Here is a 20152-nt window from a genome sequence, read left to right as displayed (position 1 = left end):
TGATAAATCTTAAGGGGGAAATCAGGCAGTGAGTCTTGTTAAATTTTCACTTCGGTAGAACACTTAATTCTAAATTCTTTGATGTGGATTAGATGATATATATACATTTAGGATCAACTTGAAACTTATCTCATTACAGATCCCATACTCCAGCATCATCAAGAAGAATCAAACATCATTGGATCATCTCTGGGCAGTCCTGTCTCAGAAGACTCAAAAGATGTTGAGGATTTGGTACACTGTCATTAGGTAATTCTTAGAAACAAGCCATTCAGGCAAAGCCACACTGTTCATTATATCTCCAAAGAAATAGGAGCAACCCCCAAGAGGCTTAATTTACCATTCCTCTGGCTTTTGAATAACTACAGTGCTCAAGCCACATACAGTGTTGCTGCTATGACTTTTTACCTCTTTAAATATATCATCTGAGGTCTAGTCTTAGAACAGTATGTAGTTGAGTGGAGCACTAGGGTCTTAACTGCAGAGATCCCAGTAATTAGTGTTTCTTGTCAGCAGGGAATTTGATTCACTTTAGCTGAGAGAATTTTGAAATCGCCAAAGCTTAACTACTGTTTTAAAAGCAGTAATATTCATCTCTACAGATCAGACATGGCACTCTGTCCAGTCTCAAGTAGGCCTGTTTATATTTCAGAGAAGTCACATTAACATGCTCTAGAGCTTCCCAGTGACCTTCTGCACAGAGAGAGATATCTTCTAAGTTGAGACTTGAGGTGATTGTGTGGGGGTTATTTGGGTTTACCCATTGCTGGCAGTGGGAGCTGATTTGGGCTGGGTAATGAGAAGAGTATTAAAAGGGTTTAGAAAATTCACTACAGGTTTTTCTTTTAAATTACTTTTTAAAGGGAATATGGATGAGAGTAGTAAAACAAAATTCACCAGAAGCTAAGCATTTTCATCCCTCAGAACCCACTGTCACCAGTTTACAAAGTTAGCACTTTGAAGTAAAACTAAATGGGAAAGGAAGTACTAAGTTGCCTATCCTGTACCATGACCTTTTATTACATGTTTTGCTATGTAAATTACCCAGGAAATAGCAGAGTACCAGAGTTTGCCGTTCACTTAGTGCATTAACTGGTGGGGGTTTGATGTAACTTCTCCCTCTCAGGCAATTTAAAAACACAAAATTTGCTTCTTGAAACAAACCAAGAGTCATTCCTATACTAGAGAAGGTTAAGCCAAAATTAGCCTCTAGGGCTTTAATGAATATGACCCCTATAGAAAAAGTTAAAAAAAAAACTTGTATAAATTATTTTATTTATTATTGTAATTAGATCTACACAATCAAAGTTGTCTTTTCACCGTCTGTGTTTTGTTAACGTGAAATTGTAGTTAAAAGCAAAAGTTGGTTGCCTAGGGAACAATAATTGTATATTCAGTTTAACAGAAATAAAAGATTATTTGTCTTAAAATGCAAGATTGTTTGTTACATAGCCTTGCACCACGCAATTACTTTATATAAAAAATTTCAAAAGTGAAAATGACTTGTGCTTTAAGGGGTAATGTTTAAGTGCAACATCGGCTCCTTAAAGAAAAAGCGAAGTGATTAGGATATGTCTCCCCTGCAAGAGGGAATTTAGATTTACAATTAACATGAAAATCATGTATCAGACTTTTGCAGGAGACTCTTCGGCATTCCTTATCCAGCTCTTAATTCGAGTCCAAATGTATTGCTTTGAAGAGACCTGGTGAGTGTATCTCTTGGAGCCTCACTTTCCCACATCATGGAAGTATAGATTCGCACATATACATAACATGATGATAGAAAATAAGATATAGTAAATAAGGTTTCTAAATTTCGGTTCTAAATCTCCTTGTCGATACCAGTAGATCTAAAAGAAGAAGAATTAAATAGATGTTTAAGTAATAGCATTAGCCTGAATATTAAAAATTTAAAATACAACTAATTCTTTTCCACTGTGACCAAGTTCTTCCATATATACTTTTCCCCCTAAACGAGGCTAAAGCAGCCAGAATTTTATTCTTTGTAACTCAAGTGTACCAGCTGAGTTTATATCCAAAATCATACCTTATTCCTGCTTTCTCAGTTAACTTTGTTCAGTGTTTAAAGAGTCCACCAATCATTTGGCGAGTCATCCAAGAATATATATCTATCTTCTAGAGATATTTTAATTATAGGTGAGTAAAAGGTACAGCTTTTTAAAGTACTGGAAGGGAAGACAACTTTTAAATTCCTTTAACTGATTCAAATCGCCAATAAAACCGGAGCTTTACACATGCATACCTCTAGTTTAAACTATTACAGATCACTGTCAGCCACTTCCGGCTCTAGGCTGAGAGTGGGAGAGAGTTCTGGGAGCTTTGTTCCCAGGTTCTCCAAGTCCGAGGGGCCACTCCTTCCCTCAGGTCAAAGGAGTACAAATAACAGTCAGTGAATTTGAAGCTAGGAAATGTCCCCAGGTTTAATTTTAACTCAGATCTTATTAGTTATGATTAAGCCTTATGTGAGTCAAAACAATTATGTGTAAGGGTTTTGATTCTGCCTTTCTTCAAGGGAAATGAAACAGCTGCCAACTGATGATGACTTGGCAAATACCCTACTGAGGATTGGCTATTGTCTTTGTTTCTTTACCTAACAGAAAGGCTTCATAGTAGTAGTATAAAAACTGAACATTCTCGTGAAAAAGATACAACTGTAGCTTTAGGTTTCTCAAGAGGTTTTGGTGTTAATTACTTTCATTTGGGAAGATAATACTCAAAGATTAAAATAGACGAGTTTTGTAATTATTAGAGGAGTAATAACATTTCCCAAAGACTGTTGGACTCTGTATGTAGTCCTTGAAGGAAGATGAATTAAATTAAATCATATCATATCTTTGACCTAAGTCTTTTTTTTGGGGGGGGGGGGGCATCAAGGGAACAGAGTTGCCTTTTAGGGTTACAAGGTTACAACTTTGGGATTTAGGAGAAAAGGAGACAAATTCAAAAAAAAAAAAAAATACCCTGGGATTTTAACAATGAGAATTGTGACATCCTTTGGGGGAGAGGAGTGGTGTATAATTAGAGACACCTTCTCATACAGATTTCCAGGCACTGCAACCATCAGCCCTCAAGGATACTGAATTTAAATTTTCAATAGTACTCACAAGTATGCAGGCAGTGATACTACTCAAAGAGATGCAGACAGCAAAAAATATATTCAACGGTTTTGGAGGTAGTTGAGGGAAAACAAAAGCACTGATCAGCGTTACCTGTATGAAAAGAAGTGTGTTAGGCCTCAGAAGTAATTCCAAGACTTGGTTAGACTGGCATCTAGGCAAAGTAACATTATAAAATGCTCCAAATGGTGAAATGGCATCTTACCTACCACCAGGTTTGTCTTCTGGAATGTTAATGTTTAATAAAATCTTTTCAATTGTTATTCCTTTTAATAGTTCCACTTAATCTTCCCAAACTCCTCCTTTATGAAAGGAGACAATGAAGCAATAAAACTAGCTAACCTCAAGATAAACCTCTTCATCAACAAAGATTAGAAAGCATTTAAACATCATTCCCCAGGACTAATGACTATACTGGGGAAAGTTCTAACCTTTTTGTTATTTTGAGTATACTAGCAAAAAAAATTATCCAAAACTGTTTTTGCTTAACATGAAAAATAATTAAAAATGTATTTCTAATACCCTATAGTTCTCTTTCTACCTTAAATATAATGTTACCCATTCTTTTATGAAGAAGTCGTAGAAAGAGACTTCACTAAAATTCTCTTAGATTTAAAAAAAAGTGCCAAAGGTCATTCTCAGACTGGGAAATGTAGCTTTGTTTTATTTTGATAGCACCAAGCTGTAGTATACAATGAGAAATTAAAAAAATCTTTTAAAACCAAAGGATAATGAACATACTTTAGGAACAAAATAAATGTAAAGATACTAGCAGAGCTGTGGGTTACATACAGAAGGGAGTTACTAGTAGCCACTCACATACTACAAATTTATTAGGCAAACCCAGAAAACCAAGTTTATTTGACTTGTGCTATTTCACATTCAACTAGGGTAGGGCGTAAGAGTGGAAATCAACTAGCTACTCCATTTATACCAAATGCAGTTTTATTCAAGTGTTAACAAGATTGAAAGCATTAATTTAACTACAGTTGGAATATTCCACATGTTCATGTACTGGCCCCTTAAGGTTTTTTTTTTTTTTTTGAGAGTTGATTGAACTGCAGTATTAAGGTTTTCAAAACTTTGGCTAAGACCCTGGCTGACACACAGATACTTACTAGGATCAATAAAGATGTTAAGCTGCCAACAACTAAATTGATGATTCGATCCTGAAAAAGAGAGAGAATTTTTTAGCCATATGATAAACTCATGGCATTTTAGAAAGACACAATGCAGGACACTGAGAATGGAGAAGGCAGTACCCTGCCCCTCTGAGCTTCACACAAACAGCTGCCAGAAAGGCAGAGTGTACTGAGCCACCAGGGTAAAGAAAGGGGTTGTGGGAAGCTGGACAACTGCTTAGAGAAAGTTTCTTAAAGGGACATGGCATTTTTACATTAGGGCCTTTTGAAAATGGGAAAGGGAGGCTTACAAATAATCTACTTTTGCTGCTGGTAACAGTATGAGCAGAAGCAAAAGGGACAGGAGCATGGGGGTGGCTAGCCCAGATCCTTGGTGAAAACGGTCAGGAACCAGACTTAGATGATGTCTCTTTCCATCATGAGTTTCAACCTGTTTGTGATACAGATGGTATCCTTGTTGATTAATCTTAAGAATCACCTGAATGAGGAGCTTGGGGTTTCTACCTATTGAGCTCTCTTTTTATACTCATCCCTGCCCCAGCCAACTCCAAAGAATGCTTTGAAAAACTGATCTAATCCAATCCTCATTTTACTGGTTAAGGTAAATTTTGGTTCAGTGAGTGCAGTTAAACTATTTGCCTAAAGACAGACAGGAAGTTAGAATCAACTTGAAACAGGACATTGAAATCAGGGTCACTGGTTAGATGGTTTCAGTTAAAGGAACTGAAAAGTCAAGTAATATATAAAAATAGTATGTACCAATATGTATATTAGGTTGATAGCACTTATTCACAGACCTTACAGAATGAAGTGGTAAGGGTTTAAGACCTGATTAGGAAATACTACCTCATGGCCAATGAGAATATCAAGTAATCTTAGTTTGGAAAAGTCAAAGCTGAAGTCTTTAAAGACAGTGTTGGTAATGTCTGAGCACTTTAAGATCAGCAGGATAGGGAATATAAGCAGCCAATAAACAAAAGCTCTGAGATAGAAAGGCACAGGAACTTGCACAGAGCTGTCTGCTTCTAAAGATAAGAACCCAAAAAAGAGTAGGGCAGGCAAAGCTGGGAGGGAAGAGTGAAACAAAGCCAAGTGTTCTCTCCAGGGTGTCTGACCTCACACTCCAGACCAAGGCCACTGCAATTTAAATGTCACACAGAACAAAGGAAACTGAACTCCAGCCGTACCCTGACCAAACCTGAGGACTCAGAACAGATCTTATCAGCTAGAGAAGACCACACTGCACACGCAAGAGTGAAACTAGAACCTCTTGTTAAGAAAGTGACCCAGGGATAAAGCACTGATGACTGTTCGTCCTGCACAAGGCAGATGTGGTGTTAGCATAAAATGTGTTTACAGACAACCCATTTATGAGAACCCCACTGTTTCTGCCTTGTGAGAAAGTTTGAACTAAACTCTGGTCTATTCTAAGAAATAAAGAATATTTGCTCATCTTATAAACTCCAGGGATTCTTAAAGGTCTGCGTATGTCACAAGAGCTTTTACCAACAGAAGCCACTGAAGAGGTTCAGGTGAGAGGCAGCAAACAAGAATTCCTATTCTCCAAATGGTACAGCAGGTTTAGCAGCCAGGATCAAAACAGAGAGAAGAAGGGGTCTAATGGTGAACAGATGGCAACTATGCCAGAAGCTTTTGTGTATCTTCTAAAAAATCCCGCGATGAAAGGCTAGCATGACTATTTTACAAGTGGAAACACAAGCTTAGGGAAATTGAGAGCTTGCCCCAAATCTCAATACCAATAAGTAATGGAAACAGGATTCAATGCAACAGAGGAGATTCCATTTCTACTTTTCACAGAAACGGCAGCGTAGCATGTAACTGCTGGTCTAGACAAAGATTGTTGGTTAGTCACTCAGTTGTATCCAACTCTGTGACCTCATGGACTATAGCCTGCCAGTTTCCTCTATCCATGGGATTCTCCAGGCAAGAATACTGGAGGGGTTGCCATTCCCTTCTCCAGGGGATCTTCTCAACCCAGGGATCCAACCCACATCTTCTGCACTGGCAGGCAGATTCTTTATATCTGAGCCACCAGGGAATTCCTAGACAAAAATAGCAAGTTGCAAAAAACTAGCCTATTAGCAAAGTACAACAGTACTTCAGTAAAGTGTTTATCTTTCAGGAATGAAGATTTCCTCATAACTGATTGCTTTAGATTGGTGAACTTAACCATAGAAGCCTAACTGGTTTCAGTCATTCATGAAAATCCATCTAAACTTTAATGACTACTTCCCTATTTACCTTCTAGACAATCTACTGTCTAGAATCCCAGCTCATCTTTATGAATATCAGGTATTCAGTCGTTAAAATACAGTCTCTGGGACTCAATGGACATGAGTTTGAGCAAACTTGGGAGATGGAGAAGGACAGGGAAACTTGGTGTGCTGCAGTCCATGGTGTTGCAAAGAGTCGGACACAACCGACTGACAACAACTAGGGCTCCCAAGATGGGACAAAGTATTTAGAATATGGCACAACTATTTCTCACAGTCTCCTTTCTCCAAGCCAAGGTCTTGGCTTCGGGCCTTCGGCTATTGAAGTAACCTTGAATGCAGGCCAAAGAAACGGCAGAGTTAGCTTTGGAAGACCTCCCACTTCAGTCTAAACTCTTGCTATGCAGAGTGCTCTGGCCCTGCAGCACTGGTCTCACATGAGAGCCTGTAAGAAATGTGGAATCTCAGGCCTTGCCCCAGACCTACTGAATCAGAATCTGCATTTTAACAAGAGCCTCACATGATCTGTGTGCACAGCTGTAAAGTTTAGAATCTAAACCATTTTGAACGTTGGTAAGTTCAGATCTTAGGGTAGAGACCCTCCCTAGGCCCAGAGATGATTTTTCAGGACTTTAGCAGCTCCCCCTACCCCTCCCAGTCTCCAAAGATAGAACAATAGAGAATAAGTAAATTGCCCTTAATTAGCATTTCAAAGGGCAGTGTTAGGGCTAATATGTTCCAAGTCAGAACAGAGTGCATGGAGAAAAGGGAGTATTACATTTAAATTTGCTGTTTATGGAGTGAATTGCAATTCAGGTTATCTCCATATCAAAAGCTAGTTTCTATTAACTCAGCTACTCTTAATTCTCACAAAAACTAGCTCTGTCTCTTCCTGTTTTATTATTGCTGTATTTCCATCTAACAAAACCTTTCTCCCTACCAGATCTTTACACTTTATACTGTTACTTATTTCCACTCCCCAAGAAAGTTCAGCAGGATCAGAATCAGCCCTGATCTTTACCCACAGAGATAGGACAGGTTGTCTTCCCTTCCCTCAGGGGCTTCCCTCATGGCTCAGACAGTAAAGACTCCGCCTGCAGTGCCAGAGAACTGGGTTCAGTCCCTGGGTTGGGAAGATCCCCTGGAGGAGGGCATGGCAACCTCCTGCAGTATTTTGCCTAGAGAATCCCCATGGACTGAGAAGTCTGGCGGGCTACAGTCCATGGGGCAGAGTCGGACACAACTGAGCAACCCAGCACAGCCCTTCCTCAGACATCTGCTCAGCAACAGGCCAAGAGTCTGTCTTAACTCATGTATGAATTTACGTGGACACAAACGTAACATACAAACACACATAGTTTAGTTTTGACTGGGACTCTGCATATATTGGGCTTCCCTGGTGTCTCAGTGGTAACGCAGGAGACAGGTTAGATCTCTGGGTCAGGAAGATCCCTTGGAGAAGGAAATGGCAACCCACTCCAGTATTCTTGCCTAGAGAATTACATGGGCAGAGGAGCCTGGCAGACTACAGTCTCGGGTTGCTACAGAGTCGGATTAAGTTTAGTGACTAAATAACTGTGTATCTGCATATATTACCTCTTGTGTGCTCAGTCGTGTCAGACTCTGCAGACCCAAGGACTGTAGCCACCAGGCTCCTCTGCCGAAGGAATTCTCGCAGCAAAAATCCTGGAGTACGTCACCATGCCCTCCAGGGAATCTTCCCAACCCAGATATTGAAATCTCCTGCATTGGCAAGTGGATTCTTTACCACTGAGCCACCAGGGAAACCCATATTCCCTCTTAAGTCATTTATTTATTCACTTAAACATTACCTCAGTTATCTCAATAAAGCTGGGAAAAAAGTATCTTCTATGTCATAGCTCAGGATGAAGGGACTCCACAGAGACCTGGGGAGAGCAAACGTCATGACAGGGAAGAAGCTGGGCTGCGATGCACAGGTGGAGACGGCAGCCCAAGTCCAAAAGAGGCACATCTTCCTTTGAAATAATGAAGGCGAGAAAGATTGCTGTGGCTGCAGTGTCTGTACGTGGGGTGAGAAGGTAGCTCTGTGCAGCAGTAAGGAATACGCTATCTCCATTTACCAGTGGGGAACTGGGTTTAATCAAACCTATTTGCCCAAGGTCATACAGCCAGGTAGTGGCGAAAGTCTCCTCCCCAAAGCTCTGCAAAATGCAAGGCTAACAAGCAATTCAAAAGGTATAAGAATGCTTAGACATGTATGTGGTGGCCCTGAAATTAGAGTTGAGACCAATGTTCTCATCTCACTGGCTAGCCAGATGGCTTCAAAAGGACCCCTCAACCCCTTTGGGTCTATCAAGTGAGAGGACTGGGGTGATATCTGGTCCTTTCCAGTGTTAACCATTTATGGTTCTGAATCATCAGCTTTAGACAGTACCCAGGCCAGAGAAGGCCTATCCCTCAGCAATCAAAAAGCACAGGAGCCCCCTAGATTCCTTGGTCAGTCATTAGCCAGCATCTTGATACAAAACACAGAACCCCAAATTCACTTCAAGTGCTCAGGTTCTGGGAACATCCCAAATTACCAAAAACCGGCCTTTGTCCTCAGCAACCCAAAACATCCTGCTCAGAATGCTGACAGGTAAAATCATGCTTCCATTGCCACAGTCATTTTTGCTTTGCCTTATTCCAAAATGGAGCTGAAGCTTGTGCTATCTTAGCAAAACCATAACCGATTCGAGCAACAATAAAAAAGTAAGGCAAAATTTCTAAAGGGATTTGGGGAGTAGAAAGAAGGAGTCAAAGGATTTATGAGAAAAAAAATCTGACTATGGGACTTCCCTGGTGGTCCTGTGGTTAGGACCCCAAGCTCTCACTGCCAAGGGCCCAGGTTCAATTCCTGGTCGGGGATCTAAGATTCCACAAGTCAAGTGGCACAGCCAAAATACATATATCTGACTGAAGAAAACTTTTCTAAGTTCAAATGTTAGTTCTAAGATTCCAAGCAGCCAAGAAAGAAGTCCAGTGGATTTCAAAGCACTCACTGATGACAGTAAGCGCACTGCACGATGAGAAGAGGCACGCTTCTCCTGGGTCTAAGGAGAGTGCTGCAGGGGTACCCAGACGCAGAAAGCACATCTACTTCATACATGATCATTTCTCTTATTGACACGTAAAAATAGCTGAAGGCATAATGGCCCCAGAAGAGTGAGCTGCGGGGTAAGAAGTGGGACGGCTGAAATGCCACACACCCAATTTAACTGCTCTTCCTTCACAGCTCAACTCAAACATCGCCTCCACTGTAACTCCCATCCAGACAGCTCCCTCGGGCACCCCTCAAGATGGGAGCTGTGCCTGCCTCAGGTCTCCCGGGTCACATGGTCCACATGTGACACTTCTGTATTTATTGCCTGTCACCTCCTCCATTAGGACTGGCAGTTTATTAACCATGGGGAAGGTAGCCTCGAGCCTGGCGCACTGCCGGCCAGTGCCCTGTGAATGATGCTTAAAAAACAGAATCATCAACACAAGTGGCTGATAGCATTTTCCTTAGAGCCTCTCACCAGGAGAGGCCACTCAGCTGGGGCCTGACTCATCAGAAACCCCAGCTTCCAGTCGCTGCTGTAGGACAGACACAGCCGCACCATAGAAGCCACAGGCTGGCCCTGCAGCCCACAAGGTCAGGCTCTCCCCAGCTACGGGGACCGAACCCTCATGCTGACTCCCAGGCCAGCTGTCGGCGACCCCATGGAAATGCCAGGAGTGAGCTTCGGGCACCTCCAGGTCCAGGCTTCCTAAGCCTGAGGATAAAAGCCTGGCCACTCATCTGCCAGAGCAGCATGGCCCTGGTTTCAGAGGCACGACAGCAACTCCTGCCCAGGAACTGGTCCGCATGCCATGCTCCCTCGCACTCCCGGGGAGAAGCCACAGAAAGCCCCTTCAGGGCAAGGAAAACCCTGGATGGACAATGCCAGAACATTCCCTGACATCTGGAAGGAGGGGGTGGAGGAAGGGGGAGGCTAAGAATCCCACTCCCACTTCTGTGTCACTTCCTCCTTTGCGACTACCCAAGTCCTCAGACATCACCACAGGCGGCCCTGCAGACCCCACCCCTCCCCAAGTGCGCTCCAGCTCCATCTTCACCCCTCACACCCACCGAAACCTGTTCCAAGTGAGCCAGCCTGGACACAGGAAGTTCCCATGAGCCCCGGATCTCCCCTGCAGCCTCTGCCCTTCAACTTTCTACCCAACAGAGCCTGTGCCACCCACATACTCCTCCCAGGTTCACTGGGCCAGGAAGGCAGGACAGGGCACGCCCTGCTTCCCAAGCTGGAGAGAGAAGGCAGTCTCAGCAATATCCTCTGCTATGTTCTGAATGTTTGTGTCCCCCTGAAATTCACAGGTTGAAATCCTAATGGCTAATGTGGCAAGAGGAGGAGGTGGGGCCTCTGTGAGGTACATAAGTCACGAGGGTTGAGCCCTCATGAATGCGACTGCATGCGTCCTAAGTCGCTTCAGTCGTGTGTGACTCGGTGACCTCGTGGACTGTAGCCAGCCAGACTCCTCTGTCCATGGGATTTCCAGGCAAGAATACTGGAACGGGTTGCCATTTCCTCCTCCAGTGGGTCTTCCTGACCCAGGGATCGAACTCCTGTGTCCTGCATCTCCTGCGTTGGCAGGCGGATTCTTTACCACGGAGCCATCTGGGAAGCAGATAGACTGAAGCATCCTCTATTTTTAAGATGCGTGTCCCTGGCAGTCTCACGCCAACTTCTTCTCTTCCTCTTCACAATTATTTCAGCACCTGCTCTGCCAAATCCCTCTTCTCCAACCCTCTCCTCCACTGCCCCTGAGCCTAGTCTTCATCTGCATCCACTAACTAGATCACTCCCAGTGTGTCACCAAAGCCCTGACTGGACCATGCAGTCGGTAGTTTGAGCATCCAGAGCCCCCCTGCTCTCGATGCTTTGACAATCCAGTCCTGAATCCACCCTCAACCCCCACCCCCCAATCACTTCCAGGCTCCGGGGCTAAGCCTTGCTGTGGAGCCTTTCAACAATCCTACCTGTAACTGTTTACTCGTCTGTCTTCTCCTCCACGCTGTAAGGCCTGGGAGGCTGAGGGCCATGTCCCCCTTGTTCACGGCCAGGCTCTGGCCCGCTACCCATGGCTGACTTCCAGCTCCATGGTGCCCTCTCCAAACTGTGCACCCCTCCGTGGTCCAGTGCCCACCCAGAGGTGGGAGCAGCTCTAACTCAGACCAAGCTAAGCCATGTGGCTGTGGGAGCTGCCATCACCCAGGGTGGTGAGAACGTTCTCTAACTGTACACAAGTGCCACTGCACCAGTGGGCAGGGATGCAGGTCATTTCCCTTTTATATATTCCTAGCATATATGAGATATTCAAATATTAGCTGAAAGAACAAACTAACTGGTTTACTACAAGTTCACAGCTGGGCCTTCGCTGATTTTCACGGCCTTTCATTTTGGGTTGATTGTCCCTGTCTCTCCAGGAACTGGTTTGACGCTCCACCTCATCTCAGATTTACCATCTCACTCTTGAAGCCTGTCCATCAGCAGAGATCCTTATAAACTAAAAGACGCCAAGAGAAAGAGGACCCCCCCGTTCCTCCAGCCTGAGGAGGACTGGGGGGCAGCTGGCTCCTCTGCCAACCCCAGTCTTATTAGTTACCTCTGTCCTTCTCTCTGGGCTGAATCTCTCCCTTGTGGAGTCCACCTCTGGCCCCCAAATCTCAACTCCTCCAACATGGGAAGAATCTTCTGTCAATCCTTCTCTCCATTCTGATGTTCAGCATCCATTCTCCACCCTTTTTACAAGCTAAGTGTGAGGAAGTCAGGAAGGAATTAAAACAGGGTAAGGGAAGAGTGACCAGGGTGGAGCTGAGGGGCTATTTTTAAAAAAAGCAGGTCAAGGAATCCTGTTTGAGCAGGGACCTTTTTAAGGAAAAGGAACAAGACACCCAAGGATCTACGAGACATGTACTGCAAATAAGGCAGTATAGCACTTGTAGGGGCCCTGAGGCAGGTGTGAGCTTGGAAACTGGCAGAAAACTAAGAAGGCTAAGATGGCTGAAGCCAAATAAGGAGAAGAAGGGAAGAACAAGGACTTGTAGAGTGCCTTTCTCTCCTCAGTGTAGTACACATGCTCCATTAGAAAACATACACTCTCAGGACTTCCCTGGTGGCCCAGGGGTTAAGAAGCTGCCTGCCAATACAGAGAACGCAGATTCAGTCCCTAGTCAGGGAACTAAGATCCCACGTGCAGTAGGGCAACTAAGGCCACGTGCCACAACTACTAAGCCTATGCACCACAGCCAAGACCCTGTGCAGCGAAAAATAAAAAAAAAAGAAAAGATACACTGTAGCACACAGCACACTCCCTGGGACATAGTATGCACACAACTAACTGTTGTATCAAAGCATACATTACACGCGCACACTCGACCACTCAACCACTGACAGCTTCCAGAAGCAAAGTGTGCCTCATATAGCAACTCCAAGTTCTTAGAGTCTGCTCACAATGGGACACTCAGCTCCCTCCCCTTTCTGGCATGTTCCTGCTCCCACCCCTTCAACCCGGCTGGACCTCCTGCTTGGGATTCCCAGTCACCTCCTCCTGTCAAATCTGACTCAGGTTCCTGGGCCTAAGAATCGAAAGTCCTTTGTCCTGATGCCCCCAGTATAATAAACATCCCCTTCTTCCATGCTCCCTGGAACTCTGTGCCTCCTGTCATTACAGGGCTCCACCCCACGTCAGTCCTCCTAGCTCACGAGACTCTCAGGTCCCGGAAGAGCGATCATCTTTGCTTGTGAGGGAGACAGGAGAAAGGCAATCCAGTCATCATGCATTAAACACACCAGGAGCCCACACTTCCTCTCACTGTCAACTGGGACAGGGATTCAGGCCCGTGGGCCGTATCCTGCAATTCCGCGTGCAAAGGTTTACATTTCTCATCACAGCTCAGTATCCTGATACCAGAAACAAAAGGCCAATTCTCAGAAATGATTTGCCTTTTCTTCTTCCAAGTCGCAGTAGAAAACATCTCGTCAGGAAAGCTGTGGCAGTTGCCCAGTCAGAAGCCCCAGGGGCAGCCATGTAGGGACAGAGACGCTGAGAGAACCTGACATGTGGGAGGAGCTTTGGGTTTGGTGGAAGCAAGAAAAGTCAGGCCCTGCCGGTGGGTCTCCTCGGAGCCCCCAGAGCTGCGTGGTCCTGAGGAGACAGGAGCAACCCCCAAAGCTGTGGCCAGAGGCAACCAGCATCCCTGGGGTGAAGCCAGGGGCTAGATGGCCTCCCCAGATAACTCTGGGAAATGGAGAGCTCCGATCACGGGGGCTGCTGTCCCCAGGCTTCAGAGAGAACCCCAGGGGCAGGGGCACGTGAGGAAAGTGTATGAGACTCACACACACCCACAGTCACCAACTTTCATGCTCTGAGCCCCGTCTCAAACACACCAGGGCCTCCGCAGCTGCCTCTAGCTCTGAACGCCCACTTCTGCCTCAGGCCCTTCTAGAGAAAGCAGACATTATGGACGCCTTGAAACATGTCCCCTATTTCACAGATTCACATTCTGAAGCCTCTTTCACTTGTGAATATTTCTGTGATACCCTTCCTGCCAGATTCTCCTCCTCACGGTGAGGCATACTTGAAATATATTATTTTCATTGAAGCATCACTTAGGGAAATGAGATCACAGTAAAAATAGAAAACAAACCTACTCCACATGTTTAGGGGACAAAATGATCCCTAGCGCTGGTACCATAGGAAGTGCTGCTGCTGCTGCTAAGTCGCTTCAGTCGAGTCCGACTCTGTGCTAAAAAAACAGTAGAAGAGAAAAAAAGTATCTAGCACTTCCTATCTAGTGCTAGGTCCTTCTTTTTCTTTCTTCTTCTTCTGTTTTTTCAGCCTCACCACACAGCATGCGGGATCTTATTTCCCAGATCACTGATGGAACCTGTGCCCCACCCCCCCAAGAATTGGAAGCATGGAGTCCAAACCACTGGACCACCAAGGAAGTCCCAGAAATGCCAGGTCTTTATGTGCTCTGACCTTCAGAACTGGGAGACCAAGAACAAGGGCTAGGACGTCAGGATCAGGACAGACCCAATATCTGTGCTTTCCCCTGCCACATGCCTGCCTATGATCTCAGGTACATCATGGAACACTGAAGCCAAAGTTTCCATATTTGTACAACAGTCTAACATGTGGGGAATCCCATAAAGATTCAGATATATTACAGTAAAGCCCTAGAACAGAGTGACATTTATAAAAGTTAGTAAATGGCTGCTCACATGCTATTAGTATTATTTCCACCACGTCTAATGGGCTGTCATTCACCAATGGGATTAGGTCCTCAGAGATGAGTGCGAGTTGAGAGGGGCCTCAGAGCCTGGCCCCTCTTTCAAGAGCAGCCTAATTTCAAATGCATTTCATCATCCCCACCGGGACACTTAAGTTTGTCAACCCAAGTGTCTCCATGGCAGCCTGAAAAACGTGGTCGATATGGGTGCTCCGTCATTCAGTCACGTCCAACTCTTTGCGACCCCGTGGACTATATAGCCTGACAGGCTCCTCTGTCCATGGAATTTTCCAGGGAAGAATACTGTAATGGGTTGCCATTTCCTGCTGCAAGGGATCTTCCAGGCCCAGGAATCAAACCCACGTCTTGTGTGTCTCCTGCATTGGCAGGTGGGTTCTTTACCACTGAGCCACCAGGGAAGCCCCATGGTCCTTAGACCTACACACAAACTATGGACTGAACCTAAGGGGAAAAAAGGCTAATTTAGTAGACCCAGTCTGTTACCGCAGAGCTGCGAAAACCTTGTCTACGGAAGGAAAAACACAAGCAAACCACCAGCTTCTGAGAGACCAGGCCTCAGTGTAAGTTTTTATACAGTACTGTATTATGGTTATGGGCTCTTTGCTGAAGCTCAGCAATGAGAGGAGAGAGTGATGCCCTTAACTGCACAAAAGCCTGTTGGTATGCAGCACCCCAGGTTTCTGAACACCAGCCCCCCACCTTCCGCTGATGGTTCAGGAGGTCCCAAGAAAGTAGGTTACTTTTTGGTGATGCTAGGTACTCACTTCACTTAAAACTTAACATACCTAAGAACATAACAAGAAGCAGACATAGATACAGAGAACAAACTAGCGCTTACCAGTGGGGAAAGGGAAGGAAGGAGGGCAAGACACGAGTAGGGGATGAAGAGGCACAAACTACTAGGTATAAAATAAGGGATATAGTGTAAAACATGGGGAATATAGCAAATATTTTACAATTACTATTAATGGAATATAACCTTTAAAACTATAAATTTCAGGACTTCCCTAGTGGTCCAGTGGCTAAGACTCCACACCCCAATGCAGGGTGGGGCCAGGGCTCCAACTCTGATCAGAGACCTAGATCCTATATGTTGCAACTAAGACCTCGCACAGCCAAATAAATAAGTTAATATTAAAAATAAAAAATAAAAACTGTAAATCTCTCTATTGCATACCTGCAACTCACATAATATTACACATCAACTATACTTCAACAACAACAAAAACTACATAAAATCCAGAACTAGGTAAGGCATTGTGCCAAGTGCTAAAAAGGCTGGAGAAATAAAGCAATTGGCTGCTACCCTCAAGGAGAGTAGACTCTGACTCGGGAAGGCAAGGCTTATACGAACCCCTCACAGCACAAGCAGTGAAGGCATCTCTGACCACCAGGCTCGTAGGAGAGAGGCATGGATGTAGGCTGGGCAGAAACGATGGGAAATCAGACTAACCAGGATTCAGGTATTTGGAGACGAGAGCGTGCAACAGAAAGTAGAAGAGCATTTACCGAGAGCAGGAAGGCAGCTCATGCACAGAAAGAGGCCCAGGGAGAGGGGTCAGCCCAGACTGGGCATCACAGAACACAGTTAAGACCAGGGCTGTCAGCCTCCTTGTGCACCAGCATCCTTGGAAGAGCTTTCTCAACATACAGTCACCTGAGCCCATCCTTCAGAAACTTCCCAGTCCTGGCATCTATCACCTGGAATTGTCTCTCTAACACAAGAAATGGCAACTAAAAGTGGTTTGGCAGGCTGGGTGAGAGCCACAGGGACAACAGATCTGTCCTGGGAGAGACTAGCTCCACTTTGAGGGAGAATCAGGGTGTGCTCAGAGACTCACCGGGAGGGAGGCTGTGTCAAAGGCAAGAGTTGAGAGGCTCTTGGGCAGGGGGAGGGGCGGCAGGCAGACCCAACACTCCTAACCACAGCTTTGTCCTTAAGGAAGCAGCAACCCTCACCCCCACCCCACAAAAGGCAAGAAGTAGCACTTAACACAATTATTTGCAAAGTCAAATGCTCCAAGTCGGAACTGTCTGAATTCGACTAAAGGTCATCAAAAGACCTGTTTTACACTTTTTGGTTTTTGACTTCTTTTGCAGGGAACGGAGGTAAGGATTCAGGAATATGCAATAGAACATGAAACTTACTGCCTTTGGTACCAAAGATCTGAGCCTTGGGACCCACTAACTTGCTCCCTGCATGGAGAGACCCTCCATATTATGAGTCCAGCGTGTGCGCCCTCCTCCAGTGTCGCTCACTCTTCTTACATCACATCCAAGTAGGAACAAAGGGGCAGAATGGTCACCACCCTTCTTAGAGGATGAATCATTTATTATTAGTGAAACCAACAGAAGAGGCTGGTCCAGGAACTGGCTCTCACTGCATTCCATGGAGGGACTGCAGCTAATTTCAGTAATATACTTTACCTCTATACATCTAAAATACTGTCACGGCAGTACGTACTCAATATGAAAAGTGGAGAGATTTTTACACCTTTTTTTTGTACTAAGCCTTTGTAATCCAGTGTGTATTTGCACTTACCCCTCCCTTCCCCCCTGCCACCCTCCCACCCTGGCCCACTGCACTGGCTGTGGGAGGCGGGTTTACCTTCCACCCCAGACAGAACCATCCTCCTTCTTCCCCTAGGTTCACCAATTCACTGGCTAAAATTGATTTCGGATGATTCTGCAGCCAGCTAGCAAATCAGGAAATCAACATCAACTCACAAGCCCTGAGGATAACTCAAACCATTTCATTACCCAGACAGAAAGATGGCCCAAAGGAAACGTTTACAGGCAGCTGTGGGCAAGAGAGGGACAAATATCTCCAGGGTATAGTTCATACTAGGAAGGGAGGAACAAGGAACAGATTCCTAGAGTGACATTTCCTGAAGGGAGTTCTGTAGACACTCCGTTCAAATCTGCTGTGGGTGGAGGCATGCAGGGTAAGGCTCCAGTAAGGCACTGATTGTGCCAATGGTAAGAGGTCAGCCACCAAAAGAGCACTACGTACCATCCCCCTTCTCCAGCTAGACTCTCAGTGAAAATGAGCACATTAAAGGTTCTGACAAGTCCCACAGTAAAGAGCAATGTTTCACAAACATGACTATGGAACTACCATGACTAAAAATTCACTTGCTTTAGAACTGCACTGTCTGAAGTACCAGCTCTGTGTGATTACTGAGCACCTGAAACGCAGCTAGTCTGAACTGAGATGGGTTCTAAGTGAAAATGCGCACTGGATTACAAAGGCTTAGTACAAAAAAAAAAAAAAAAAAGATGTAAAAATCTCTCCACTTTACATATTGAGTATGTACTGAAATGACAGTATTTCAGATGTATGGAAATAAAGTATATTACTGAAATTAACTGCATCTGTTTACACTTTTAAAAGACATGGCTATTAGGGAATTTAAAATCTCATACATGCTTCACCTTATATTTCTATTGGGGTAGTGCTCAAAATTCAGAAAATACTAAGCAACAGCACATGCTCTGAAACCTCAGACACATCATATTATCATATCATTTGTGCCACATTTGTCTTTTCCCTGAAAGAGATGTACTGCATCCCAGAACTGGGGATGAAATAAAAACAGATGAGAAATGCACCTGGATATTCAGACCTGGGTGGGTAAGACAGCCCACCTAGCAATATAAAATTCCAAAGGTATCAAGGAATGAGTATCTCTGCTTTTGTCTATTATCCTTTAGACATTTATGTAACAACAGAGAACTATTTTGCTTTGCCATTCACTACAGGGCTGTATCTATAAAGTTATTGCTAAACATGCTAACAATTGAATAAATCCAGGGTTTGGTAACTGAAAACAGTACGTAAAGACAGAAGTCCCTTTAGGGACTGCCCATGCGGGCGCTGCTCCAGACCTGCTGGGTCGTGTATTTCTTGTTCTACGGCAGATTCTAGTATCTTTCACTTACTCCATGACTTTGGGCATATAAATTCACCTATGTCCTGTGAAAGGGCCAAGTCTGTGAATGCCCACAGTGGTTCCTGGAGCATGTGACCCAGACTGCGAAAGTCAACATTTACTGTCTTAGTCAACTCGTGAAACATCACCAGAGGAGAACCAGTTGTGTGACTGACACATAGCCTGCTTTGTAGTTCAGCTTCCCCGCTTGTGAAAGGAGTGACAACATCCATCACACAAAGGAACTGGGGCAGCAAACAAGGTGATGCTGGACGCAGAGCACACTGCCTGGCACGGAGGAGACACCACGTCCCTCCTGACTGTGGTGGGCTTCGGTGGGCTTCGGCCATCTTGGCCACAGAGCTGGAGACTGGACCTCAACCTCTGGTCCTTTCCAGACTTAAAAGTGAGAGCCTATCTGTGGTCAGTCATTAAAAGGCAATGAAGAGGGCTAAAAGCTCAGAAGATCTGTCAGACTAGGACAGGAAGTGGGCTTTCCCCTTTCGGGATTTTTTACTCAAAGGCAACAGTTCATTAATGAATTGGCTGTTGTGTCCAGTTTCCAGGGAATCGCTGGGAGCAAACTCACACAGCAGCCATCAACGTTTTCCCAAGGTCCTCAGGAAGCCACCTGGCTCTGGCAGTGACTGTCCTCCACGGGAATGGCCCCACTGTAACACGTCCTGTCCTCTCACTACTGAGGTCCCATCCTGTGCCCTGCTCACTCACGTCCCAAATAAATCATTTGCCGTCATTAAAGATGGATGCCTCTTCTTCCTCAGATAGGACAACTTATATGAAACATGATGTTTCATATCCTAAGACCAAAGTCTCTCTCCTTTCTCCATTCTGTTTAATTTCTGTATGTCCAATCACCCTGTCAGCCCTACAGAAGAAACTAAAGGGAGGAATTCTGAGAGATCTGGAAATATATATTACTCATAATTTTTTTTTTCCTCCGAGTAGCTGATCCTACTGTTATGAGGTCTAAAACCGCCTAAGTAATGCTGGGAGTATACACTCTTGGATTGAATAAATCTGTGATAAACAGAGATATATTTGGAACAGTCAAATTCTTGGATGGATTTCAAATGGATCATAGGCAATAGGGAAACTTACAGTCATTGACTACTTAGGCCCAAGTGAGTTGGGAAACATCAGTATTTCTAAGTGTCCCTATAAATCAATAAGTCCCTTATCGATTCATGTACATCAGCATTAAAGGGCTAAAGGAGGTCAGAGGTCTGCATCACCAGAACCCCACAATCCCTTGTGCACCAAGGTACGTGGAGGAGAGACTGAACCTCTGCATTCTCAGGCCAGCTGGGCAGCCACTGGGTAGTCCAGTGGCTAAGACTGTGTGCTCCCAATGCAGGGGATCTAGGTT

General features: G+C 44.7%; 2 protein-coding genes across 12 annotated transcripts in view; one reads left to right on the top strand and one right to left on the bottom strand.

Moving 5' to 3' along the window:
• DMTF1 (cyclin D binding myb like transcription factor 1) overlaps positions 1–2852 on the top strand; it is a 51048-nt gene extending 48196 nt beyond the window's left edge. For 5 of the 8 annotated variants that reach the window (XM_069587751.1, XM_069587747.1, XM_069587752.1 and 2 more), the window contains one exon: positions 140–1430. In XM_069587751.1, coding sequence (XP_069443852.1) covers positions 140–249 — 110 coding nt within the window. In that variant the 3' untranslated portion in view covers positions 250–1430. Of the gene's footprint in view, positions 1–139; positions 1431–1629 lie in introns of those variants that run through there. The other 3 variants (XM_069587754.1, XM_069587748.1, XM_069587749.1) reach the window with 1 other exon arrangement.
• TMEM243 (transmembrane protein 243) overlaps positions 1–20152 on the bottom strand; it is a 54069-nt gene that overhangs the window by 30923 nt on the left and 2994 nt on the right. For 2 of the 4 annotated variants that reach the window (XM_069587756.1, XM_069587757.1), the window contains exons 3-5: positions 4256–4306; positions 3126–3230; positions 1259–1850 (exon numbers count right to left, since the gene is read on the bottom strand). In XM_069587756.1, the coding sequence (XP_069443857.1) occupies positions 1728–1850; positions 3126–3230; positions 4256–4306 (279 nt within the window). In that variant the 3' untranslated portion in view covers positions 1259–1727. Of the gene's footprint in view, positions 1–1258; positions 1851–3125; positions 3231–4255; positions 4307–20152 lie in introns of those variants that run through there. The other 2 variants (XM_069587758.1, XM_069587759.1) reach the window with 1 other exon arrangement.

The sequence above is a fragment of the Ovis canadensis genome, chromosome 4, assembly GCF_042477335.2.
Source record: "Ovis canadensis isolate MfBH-ARS-UI-01 breed Bighorn chromosome 4, ARS-UI_OviCan_v2, whole genome shotgun sequence".
In the NCBI taxonomy this organism is placed as follows: domain Eukaryota; kingdom Metazoa; phylum Chordata; class Mammalia; order Artiodactyla; family Bovidae; genus Ovis; species Ovis canadensis.
Note: the sequence above shows the minus strand (reverse complement) of the source record. Positions and strands in the feature narration are given on the sequence as shown.